Source organism: Ictidomys tridecemlineatus, chromosome 4, assembly GCF_052094955.1.
Source record: "Ictidomys tridecemlineatus isolate mIctTri1 chromosome 4, mIctTri1.hap1, whole genome shotgun sequence".
Taxonomy (NCBI): domain Eukaryota; kingdom Metazoa; phylum Chordata; class Mammalia; order Rodentia; family Sciuridae; genus Ictidomys; species Ictidomys tridecemlineatus.
Genome location: NC_135480.1, coordinates 107,763,112 through 107,775,574, shown reverse-complemented (window position 1 = coordinate 107,775,574; position 12,463 = coordinate 107,763,112). Strand labels below are relative to the sequence as shown.

General features: G+C 35.8%; 1 protein-coding gene across 1 annotated transcript; it reads left to right on the top strand.

Moving 5' to 3' along the window:
- Positions 1-7,727: 7,727 nt before the first annotated feature.
- On the top strand, positions 7,728-8,690 carry LOC101954414 (olfactory receptor 8C8). Its single transcript, XM_005339562.1, has one exon. It carries the CDS (start codon positions 7,752-7,754, stop codon positions 8,688-8,690), a length of 939 nt encoding a protein of 312 aa, XP_005339619.1. The 5' UTR covers positions 7,728-7,751.
- The last annotated feature ends 3,773 nt before the right edge of the window (positions 8,691-12,463 follow it).

Below are 12,463 nucleotides of genomic sequence, written 5' to 3'. Positions count from 1 at the left end.
GTTTCTATTCCCTTTATTGAATTTTGTTGCTTCTTGCTCCTTCTACTTACTTTCCTTCTCTTCTTTCTTCTGTTCATTTTTCCTTAAAGACCGGGTAGTATTCTGATGTAACAACTTTCCCTCTCTCATCATACGACATAACCATGTGGGCTTAGTGGCTTTGCGAGTCCCGTCCAAGGAGGCTTCAACCTGATCTTTATTTCCCATATAAAATGAGCCACTGGGATGATATTTTTTCTATCTAAAGATAACATGACCTCCTGTTTTCATTCTTGTATATCTTCTCTATCCAGGGAAGCCCAAGGAGTTATGTTTTTTCTGACAAGTTCATTTATTTCTTGATCTTCAGGGACAATTGTACAAAATTTTTCCAGTTTTTGGTGTTTTATTACCTATAACTGGATGAAAACAGAGGTCAAGGCAAAAATTGTGGACAAAGTCAATGTACATTTTTTCAGGTTTCTTCAACATCACTTTAGTGATATGTCTCTTCTGGGAATTTATTCTTATATCTGTGATGATACTGTGTGATTTATTAGACTATATTTCTATTCCTATGGATATGTGAGGATGGATGAGACCCACCACTCTGCCCACCTTTGTCAAAACTCACCCATAGTGACACAGCATTGGTTGATTGCTAGACTGTAATAAATAGAACTGAAATTGTCACCTATTTGTCCATGTATTTGTGGATTGTGTCTTTGGCTTTGCTTCAAATTTGCACAATGATATTCCTGACTTAGGCCTTATTGTCATGTGTAAGGTCAATGTCCTTTGTCTTCCTAGCTGCATACTGAGTATTCCTTTTTACAAAGGAAAGTGTACTTTTACCTTTAAAAACACAAAACAAAAATGTATGGGATAAATTGTCGCGACCCCCCTTGCCCGCAAGGAAGACGCGACTCAGGAATCTTCTTTCAGCAGTTTATTCAGGCCCTTGATATTCTTCTAATAATTCTTCTACTACTACTTCTACTTCTACTTCGGATGCCCCTCCCAGCCTTAATAAAGCACCACGAACCCCAATGCAAAGCTGCCACGTGTACCCTTCTCACAGGGTGCTAGAAAATGACACGCCAACTTTCTCTGATAAGGAGCTGGGAACACGCCAACTCTCTTTGATATGGAGTTGTCCTTCACAGACCACAACGGAGCCAGCGCCATCATGTAATGGCGACCACAGTCCGCAGGAACGGCTCACCACAATAAATATTACCCAACTGCAATTTATTTTTTCAATTTGATTTATTATTTTGTTAGAAGTCTGTGGCCCTTATTATCTGCTGCATTCTTTTCAAATAACTTTTAAATGTATATATTGTTTTCCTGTTCCCTGTATCAGGAAATGATTCTGTGATTTGCTTATGGCTGTACACCTAATGATCCAGATCCTCTTGTGCATTTAACCATTTTTGGTGTGGGGGGGCTTTTGAGCATCCTAGGAAGAAAAAGGAAGGAAGGAAGGAAGGAAGGGAAGGAAGATTAAAGAACAGAGAGAACTTCTGGAAAGTTGTTTCAGCTTGAGCCTGAAAATTGGGTTTTTATTAGATAATGTCCTGAGTAAGATTCCCATAGCAGGGATGATCTATGAGGCTTTGATGGCTAATGGGAAACATGCCATGCACCTGCAATATTCTGATTTATGGTGGTATAAACCGGACAACCTACAAGGAAATCTTTAATCTCAATCTTTTTCTAAGAGTGAATATTTTTCTGAAAATATGAGGCTGAGTTCACGCCAAGGATCTCTGGTGAGACATGTCATTGTTTCCATAGCAGCATAATCCTATCAGACATTATGCTATTGTTTAGAGTAAATGAAAAAGTTATGCATAGTAAAAAGAATAGAAAATTGTGCTCTTATTAATTTTCTTGTTGTGTGTGTTACAGAGAAGATAAATTATTTATTTTCCATAGTGGATGAATCCTTGTCAGAAGACAACAGTTCATTATCCCTGAGATTATTATATTTGTTATTTTTCTATGGTTCTACAATATTGGTTCATAAGAAAAACCTTAGAAGATAATGATGCCAACTAAGTACTTTAATTCAATCTTTACTGCAATATTTTTGTCACTATTATAATGTTTTGAAATGCTATTCCTCTAGGAGTGGCTCAATGACCAGTGTCTAGTTTCATTCTTCCATCTATATTTAGCACAGTGCCTGGTTTAAAAAAAGAGCTTACCACTGGTTTGAATTTCACTCTAAAAATATATATTTTAATAAAGACATAGAATGCTTTCACTAGGACACAGAATGAGCTGTATTACATCCACGTTTATAAAATACTGCATAATTAACAAAAAGGTGAAAAGTGAGTCTCAGACATAGCACATTATCTGTGGTCTGAGAATGATATTGGAGTCAGTGGTACAGCCTGGTGGAGAACCAATCAGAGGTAGCCTGGCTCTGTACTGTGATGTCAATGGCTCAAATTTTCAGGTTAAATCTATAGTATTGACCTGGCAAATGCAGTTGATTTATTTTTTCAGTAAAAACCAAATTTAGCCAGCTGTGGTGGCACATGCCTTTAGTCCCAGCAGCTCTGGAGGCTGAGGCAAGAGGATTGCAAGTTCAAAACCAGCCTCAGCAAAAGCGAGACCCTAAGCAACTGAGACCGTCTCTAAATTAAAAAAAAAAAAAAAAACAACAACAAAATAGGGCTGAGGATGTGTCACAGTGGTTGAGTGCCCATGAATTCAATCCCTGGTACCCCCCCATACCAAAACAAAAACAAAAATAAAAATAAAAACAGCCCCCCCCAATTTAGCAATATTTATACCTAAATTACTTAAATTCAAGGTAAGTTTTATGAATTAATATAATATGTAAATTTAACATAGACTAATTTTAGAACATGTATGTTTATTTGATAATTATTAAATATTTACATGTTTTGTATGTGTTGTCGATTAAACATATTTATATTGCCATGTACTACTTTCTTCTCCTACTGTTTTTTCATATTGGCAATTTCAAATGTAAAATCTTCGTTCCACTGATATTGAACGCTGTATTAACACAGGTTAAAGACATGTGAATATTGGTTTATTAATGAAAGGTTTTTAGGTACTTCTACACAGTCCTCAATCTTTGTCCCTCATGAATACAGTCCAGAAAAGAGCTATGTAACTATATAGCATGGCCGACAGAATGGCAAGTGGGGCACAGGAAAGCATCATGTGTGCCCAGAATCCTCAGCTTGGACCTTGTACATTTGAGGTTTCTCTTTGGGTGTCCTGAGAGGTCAAGAATAAGGATATCTGATATGACAGTGTACCATGTGTTTGGCAGGAGTAAGAGGATGAGATGAAGTGAATTCCCTGCTCCATTATAATAGCAGGAAGAGTTGTCCCGCCACCTGGATGTCAGGTAGAGCAGTCACAGGAGAAGGAACGGAGCCCACTGTGGGCAAAAGAACTCTGGACTGTTGGTGAAGATTATGTTTCATGTGCCCAAGGAGCACAGGTCTTTGACACCCACCTGTAATCCTAGGCACTTGGGAGGTAGAGGCAGGAGGAAATTCAAGGCCAGCTTCAGCCATTTTCCAAAACCCTGTTTCAAAATACAAGAGTTGAATGTGCTGGGGATATAGTTGAATGGTAGAACATTCCTGGATTCAATCACCAGTACCCCAGTAATAAGAAGTAGGTAAGTAATTAAATAAATAATAAACAATAAAATAAATGTTAATTACCTTCAGTAAAAATAAATAAAAACTATATAATTTTCTGTAAACTAACCTAGAGTTAAAAATGAGCTTTTATAGTCTTTCTTATAGAACGACTCAAATAATTCCATGTATGGCTTTGTATTTTCTGTAAAACCTGCTTGAATTTTAGTATTCTAATCAGAGAGGTGCTTCATTGCCTTTAAAAAATGTCCCTCAAAGCTTTGCTGTGGATCTTGTGCCATGCCTGATGTTAAAAGTCTAGCAATGCTTAAATTCTATAGGAACTTAAAACAACTTTAAAAATGCATTAATAAATGAAATCCAATGGACAATGATTGATGAGTTCTTAGCAAAATTTACAAAGAATGGACTCAAATAATAAAGATTTCATGTTTCATAAAGACGAGTTCCTATGTTTTCTGCTGATTTTTCTTTTCTTTCTTTCTTTTTTATTGCTTAAAACAAAATTAAGTCCTAGAAGAAATCAGGTTTATTCAAGCTTTTATTTGTTAAAAAGACTATCTTGGTTTTCAATTCTGGTTACATGAACTACCAGTTTTACAATGAAGTGTTATGTGTTATTGATACAAAACCTATAAAACTTACAAAATCTGATAGTCTGGATATAATGCTATAAATCTTGATTGTTATCTTAATAACTAAATTTTGCTTGTTAAGTCACAAAGTTATGAAAGTATTAATCAACCTTATGTATGGTTTGTAGCCATTTTAAGTAGTGTGAACAAGGATAAAGGCAAATCTGCTTTATTCAACCTCCGTTTCAAGACAAATTTAAGGTTTAGAGATGTTGATATAGGATATGTATAAGATTGTCAGTTTTTGAAGGTTTTTATTTTTATTTTTATTTTGATGAAAACTGCTTATTAATATAATAATATATAATATATCACATATAATAATATAATAATTTATCTTGTTTACAAAGTACATTTAATTATGTATGGATGTTCATAATTGGAAGAATGACATTAATTCTTGTATACTATATTCCAAGTTTTTATACTCTAAAGATGTTAGGACATATGGGTTAAACAGTCTACCCACATGGGGATTAACTGTGATTTACATAAGCAGGACACCAGCTGTTAGACCCTCTTTAGGCAGATCTGACAGGACTGCTTTTTACAAAGCTGGGCTTGTTGGTTGGATAAAGAAGATAGAACTAAAGAGACTGTGCTTAGTAGTTCACATGTATTATGCAGACTGGATGGCTTTGCTTTTATTAATGTTTTTTAGTGCTTTTATTAATGTTTTTTAGTTTTCTGGCCTAAGAGATGATTTTTCAAAAAACTTCCATTGCTTAATATTGTCTAAAAAGGGGTCTTGAGATATTAATCCATAAACTGACAGTTTCCCTCTTACATGGGACCACTAAGGTCAAAGTACAGGACAAAGGTCCTACATCATGAGACAAGAGATGCTTGTCAAATAATCAGACACGTACTTAATGAAATCATTCAGAGATCATGGCATCATTTGTCGAACTCCAACAAAAATAAAAATTTTCTCTAGTTTATAAATCTTTTCATTTTTTCATGTATTTTAACTTTTTGCTGTTTTTCTTTGCAATATCTACATAACCATTTTTCTTTTAAATAACCTGTGTTGGAAATACATAGCATGCTGTTTGTTGTTACTGTTTTATTTTTTGAATGGACCATTTCTGTACAGGCAACGCACAATGTATGATTGTGATAGACTATTTTCACGCTGTACATAGTATAATCTTGTCTGATTAGCACATGCCAAACCTTGAGGACAAGTATATGTTGATAATAGTCATTTTACCATAATCTTTGAAGAAAATTATTTTTAAAAAATCTTTTATTTTCTCCTTGATGGTACAATTGATAACAATTCTGTTGGATCTCTTTTCACTGCATTGGAGAGCCCATATAAGATTAAAACCAAGCAGAAGCAAGCAATACAAATGTTGGGAGAGAGACACAGCCCCACAATAAGACTAAACCCTGCCTGGTTAATATGAAACCATTTATGTCCTTGTACTATCAGCTCCCTGTGTCTTCTGGCACAGGTTGCCTTGAGGAGATTTGACTTGGATTTGCTGTATTTATGGTTAGGTTTGATAAAGAATGGACAGCCATGTAGAAATGTGATTGGCAAAAAAGATTACATATAATATACTTGAATAAAAGAAGAATCTCAGGAAGGTTGTGTGTTCTATTTCTTAGTCTTTATGTGGCATTCCCTCCTCTTGAAGATGGAGGTGGAAATTTGTGGCATAAGGATCTTAAGGTCTTCCCTCACACCAGGAAGATCAGAGAATTACTTTATGTGCAGCTCCTACAAAGAAAGGTGAGAAAAGATTAGAATTACATTTCTAGGCTTCATGGCTTACTTTGGGGAGAGGGGTTCTAATTTCTCAACCTGCCTACTTTGAGGAAAGTAATTGTTATTTTCTGTGACCTGTCTTGGGGGATTAATGAAAATAGGAAAAGAAGTGAGAAAAGGTCAGAAATAACACTTCAAATGTCTTTCAGTTCAAATTACTCTGCATGCAAAAGTGCCATTGGAGTATTGTTTTCAGAACTTCTAGACTACCCCAGGGACATTTCACAGTATCTATAGAAAAATTTGATGATCACATTAGTATTTTATTTGCATATGTACACATGGAAGGGCTATCACTGTCATCTGATAAATGCCAAGGATGTGGTGCATTCGACAGCCCTACAGCTAAGCCTACCTCCTTCAAATATCAGTAGTGCCAGGCATAAGAAACCCTAGTGTATGTGAACATGTGTGTGGCACAGAGGAATATGTAAGTGGTACTATCAGGTCTTTTTATATGCCAGGCAAGAAGCTAATGGTTTGCCAGAATCATGTTATTCCAACAACCCAATAAGATAGCATTTTATGGACCTCATTATATGGACAAACATAGGCATTTATAGTTGTATTTGAATAAACAAGAGTCAGAAAAGTTCTATCATTTGTTGAAAGTCTCTTTGTTAGGACATTCAAAGTCTGTATTTAACTTCAGACTGATTTAAGAACTTACCCCTATTCTTTGAGACTCTCTGCTACAACATTCTTCATTAGTATGAACTCCAAAGTATGTAGAGTTTTAAATCTATGGTCTAAAATTTATTAATGCAATCCTTTAGCCTGAAGGAATATGCTGGAACTGGAAAGTGACTATACCCTGGATAGTCCTCCTGTAGAGCTCTGCATTGGATGATGAGGGGAATGGCCATGGAGACCACACCCTACTTTGCCCTGGGGATCAGGAATTCCTATTGGGAAATTACAAATTGAGTATTCCCTTTGAATCTCAAAAGACCCAATGCCGGCTTATTAATTTCTAACCTCAAGGTGCTCATCCAATTTGGGAAGAAATTGTAAAGGAGAGCATAATTCTCTGTGCTTCTAATTAACTTTCTAGGGGACATGAGATAGATTCCCATGTGAGTGAGGTTATGTTTTGGAGGCGCTCATGTGAAGTTTTTGTTTTCCATTTGCAAGTGAAGAGAAACTTCTGTAGATATTTTCAAATAGAAATCTCAGTATATTTTTGAGAGTTGCTCTGCTAGCATGTGGGAGACAGATCTAAGCTGATTGCTATTATCTCTCTCATCATGAGGAATTTGTTCTCTTAGGACAGTGGGTAGGAAGGCCCTTGATGTTCAGCATTAGTGAGGCCTCCAGGGAAACGAGGTGAGCACTGAACCATCTTTTTGTAAAAGTTTCCCTTCAAGCCCAAAGCTATATAAAGCATGGGTTTGAAGAATATCAATTATTTATTGCTATTCAGCCAGAGTGAAGATTGGGTGAAGGGAAAGAAAGAAATGCTCTTCAGAGGCACTAGGAGGTCAGTTAGCATTATTCCTGGACATAGACAAAAAAGGAAATGGGGAATTTTCAAGGATCAGCATAGAAAAATCTTGTGTTTTGGAGGCTTTGCTGTGTGTCTTCAGAAAAACTTGAGCTTGGAAACTAGCATTTCTAGATCTCCTTCTGGGGTTAAATAGTAAGGGTTCATTTTTAGCATCAACTTCTATTCTTCTACAGGTCTCATCCTTGAAGCCAATGGCTATGGAAAATGACTCCTCTGTGACAGAGTTCATCCTTATGGGATTAACAGACCAACCTGAGCTGCAGCTGCCCCTGTTCTTCCTGTTCCTGGTGAACTATGCCGTCACTGTGGTGGGAAACTTAAGCTTAATTCATCTAATTTTCCTGAATTCACACCTTCACACCCCCATGTACTTTTTCCTCTTCAACCTGTCCTTCATTGACTTCTGTTATTCATCTGTCTTTACTCCTAAAATGCTGATGAGCTTTGTTTCAGAGAGGAACATCATCTCCTTTGCAGGATGCATGACTCAGTTATTTTTCTACTGCTTTTTTGTGAACTCCGAGTGCTATGTGCTGACAGCCATGGCCTATGATCGCTATGTGGCCATCTGTCAGCCTCTGCTGTACAGGGTGGTCATGTCCCCTAGGGTCTGTTCTCTGCTGATGTTGGGTTCTTACTTGATGGGGTTTGCTGGTGCCATGGTGCACACAGGGTGTATGATCAGGCTCAGCTTTTGTGATTCTAACCTCATTAACCATTATATGTGTGAGATTTTTCCCCTTCTTCAGCTTTCCTGCAGCAACACCTATGCCAATGAGCTTGTGAGTTCTGTTGTTGTGGCAACTGTTGTTATTGTGTCTAGCCTTGTTATCTTCATCTCCTATGCCTTGATTCTTTACAATATCCTTCATATGTCTTCAGCTAAGGGTTGGTCCAAAGCCATGAGCACTTGTGGTTCTCACATAGTAACTGTTGGCTTATTCTATGGATCTGGGCTGCTCACTCATGTTAAACCATCATCTTCAGGGTCTTTTGGCCAGCGTATATTTTTCCTGGTGTTTTCAGTGTTTAACACTCTTGTGGTGCCCATGCTGAATCCCCTCATTTATAGCCTCAGGAACAAGGACGTCAAGCTTGCTCTGAAGAGAACCCTGAACAGATTAAACTGAGTGAATAGTAGGGATGTATTGTATCTGTCCCCATTTATGTGTCTTTTCTCCCCCTCCTGGTCCTCCAGCTCAATTTTTGTCTATTTCTTTTCTTCTCTTCATCTTTCTTTCTATAGTATGGAAAGGACTTCTACTTTAGTATTTTTCATTTTCTCATCATGTACTATTGTGTGGGCCTAGTCTTGGAACTGAAACTCATTCTGAGTCTCATGGTAGCTCCAATGTGGTCTGTATTTCCCTTACTAGGTTGAGACACAGGCCGGATATATTTTCCAACCTAAACGTAATATTGCCTCCTATTTTTCTCTTGTATATTTTTTCTTTTCTTCTTATTTTTTTAAAAATATCTTTTTTTGTTCCACATAGGGAGAGCCAAGGTTTTTGTGTTTTCTGACAAGTTCATATATTTTTTTCTGAAACAATTAAAACTATTTTCTGTTTCAAGAGTTTTATTATCTGTAACTATATGGAAACAGAAGGGATGACAAAAATCATGAACAAGATCAATGTTGAAAAAATTTGCCACTTTCTCAGCATTTTTTTTTTTTGATACTGGGGCACTCAACTACTGAGCTACATCCCCAGCTCTATTTTATATTTTATTTAGAGACAGGGTCTCACTGTCTCACTTTCTGTCATTATCTTGAACAATTCAGGACAGAGGTCTTTAGGAATTGTATCATTTTCAGGGAATAATGATAGATTATCCCTGAAGTTTTTATGTTTATATGAAGATATCATGGATTTTGAAAAGTTCTAAAACTTTAGTTTATTAGAATAGCCTTAGAAAATAATGATGCAGTTAAGAACCTTAAGGCTTGGAGCCTCATTGTTGCTGAGACTGGCTTTGAACTTGAGATCCGACTGCTTCAGCTTCCTGAGCTTCTGGGAGGCATGCACTACCATGCTCAGCTTTTCTCAGCATTCTTTTGGTTATGTTTCCTATTTTGGAATTTTATCTGTACAATTATGATGGATCTGTGTGCTTTACTTGACTAAGGATCTATTCTAATGGTTGTGTGAGGCTGGATGAGCCAAACCTACCCATAATGAGAACACACAGCTTGACTGTATTTATTCATAAATAGAAATGAAATTCTCACCTATTTTCCTTGTTTCTGTGGATTGTGTCTTTTTGTTTTAAAATTGCACAGTGATTCTCTCCTGGCTTAGATTACAGTATGATGTGTAATGTCAAGATTTTTTTGTTTCTGCCCTTTTCAATGAAATTTCTATTTTCCTTCTTTAAAAAACACAAATAAAAATATATGGGATGAATTTTGCCCTATTGGGATTTGTTCTTCTCAATGTGTAATTTTGACTTCTTTTTCTCTCAGAAGAATACTTTCATTTGATATATCATTCTCCATTCTTTACAAATCCTATTAAACCATTTCCAGAGGAAGAAATGATTAAGTTACTTGCTTAAGGGCATAAAGCTGAAGACGCAGAGCCCAGTACTTGATCCCAATGTGATTCCTGTTGGGGGGAAAATGGGAAGGAAAGAAAGGAGGACTGTGAAGGAACAGAGAGGGCTTCCGGAAGTTGTTTTGGTGTGAGACTGATATTAGGACTTCAATAGTGATAATGTATGGAGCAAGATTTCTATAGCAGAGAAATGATCTATAAGACTTCAACAGCTAACTAGAAAAATGTCTTGAACCTGTAGATAAGTCTTATTTTAAATAGGGTGAGCTACAAGGAAACTGCCCTCTTGATCTGTTAAAATAGTGAACATTTTCTTGGAGTGGTGAGGCTGAGTTCACGTCAAGCCTCTCTAAAAGATTACTATTTCCATAGTAGTTCAATCCTGTTAGAAAAAATGCCATAATTTAAACTAAAGAGTTATTCATAACAAAATTATTAGAAAATTGGAACAGGGCATGTAGCTCAGTGGTAGAGTATTTGCCCATCATGTGCAAGACCTTGAGTTCAATTTCAAGAACCACAAAAAATTAGAAAATTGTGCTTTACAAAATTTTCTTCCTGTGTGTTATGCAGAAGATATGTGGTCTACTTTCTGTCACTATCTTGAACGAGTTCAGGACAGAGGTCTCTTAGGAAATGTATTATTTTCAGGGGATCATGATACATTATCCCTGCAGTTTTTATGTTTATATGAGGATATCATGAATTTTGAAAAGTTCTAAAACTTTGATTTATTAGAATAGCCTTAGAAAATAATGATGCAGTTAAGAACTTATTCAATCTTATTAAAATTATTGCCCTTAGAGCAGAGAGCTAAGTATTTATGTTTCCCAATATTTTTGTCACTCTTATAATGGTTTGAAATGTTATTCTCATGAACTGTCTTAATGAACAGTGACGACTTTAAAAATTTTTTAATTTGTTTTAGTTAGTTATGCATGACAGTAGAATGCATTTATGCACTTTGATATAAATCAGACATAAGTGGGGTATAATTTCTCATTTTCCTGATTGTCCATGTTGTAGAATCACATCAGTCATGAAGTCATACATGTCCATAAGGTAATAATGTTTGTTTCATCCTACTGTCCTTCCTATCCCCATATCCCCCCCCTTCACTCTCCTCTACCTAAAGTAGCTCTATTCTTCCCTAGTGCCCCCCCCCCACTTCGTTGTGAATTAGCATCTGCATATCAAAGAAAACATTTGGCCTTTGGATTTTTGGAATTGGCTTATTTTGTTTAGCATGATGTTCTCAAACTCCATCCATTTACCAGCAAATGCCATAATTTAATTCTTCTTTAAAGCTGAGTAACATTTCATCGAATAAATGTACCACATTTTCTTTATCCATTCATCTATTGAAGGGTACCTTGGTTAATTCCATAGTTTAGCTATTGTGAATTGAGCTGGTGTAAATATTGATGTGGGCACGTCACTGTAGTATGCTGATTTTAAGTTTTTTTTTTTTTTAATTTATATTCGTCACAGTAACTGGTTTTAAAAAACTTTTACACTGTTTGGCTTGAAATTTTCTCTAAAGCATATATTTTAGTAATTATGCAGAATGCTTTCATTAGGGCATAGAATGATATATATTACATCTATGTTAATAAACCCTACATAATTAACAACAAGGTGAAAATGAGTCACAGACATAGCACATTGTCTGCAGTTCGAGAATGATATTGGGGTCAATGGCACAGCCTAGTGGAGAATGATTGAGAGGCAGCCTGGTTCTTGTGCTGTGATATCAATGGCTCATTTGTAGGTCTGTAGTATTGACAAATACTAACAAATGTAACTGACAAATATAGTTGATTTAATCTTTTAATTAAAACCACTTGTAATAACACTTACATCTAAAATTGTTTTAATTCTAGATTTGAGTTTTAAAAATTAATCTATAAGTAAACTAAATGTAAAATGATTTTACAACTTGAAAGCTTATTTAATGATTATTGGATATTTGGATGTTTTGTAATTGTAGTTCATTAAAAATATAAATATTGACATATACACCCTTCTTATCCTCATGTTGTTGATTTCTCCATATGCACAATTTACATTGGAAAATCTTTTTTCTATCTACATTGAATCTCATATCAACACAAGTTAAAGGCATAGCAACATTTTTATCTACAATCTTAATTTTGTTACGAGTTGATATAAGTAGATTTGGGAACAGGAATGTAAAAGGGCAATATACCAAGCTTTGCCTTTCAGGGAACATATGAAATTAGAAATCTTAGAAACTAAATGTTTTGGGCTGAAGTAATGGTATCTATTTACCCTCAAGTTCTTTTCATCACCCAAAGGGATTGAAAAGGTACCAGGTCATTTAC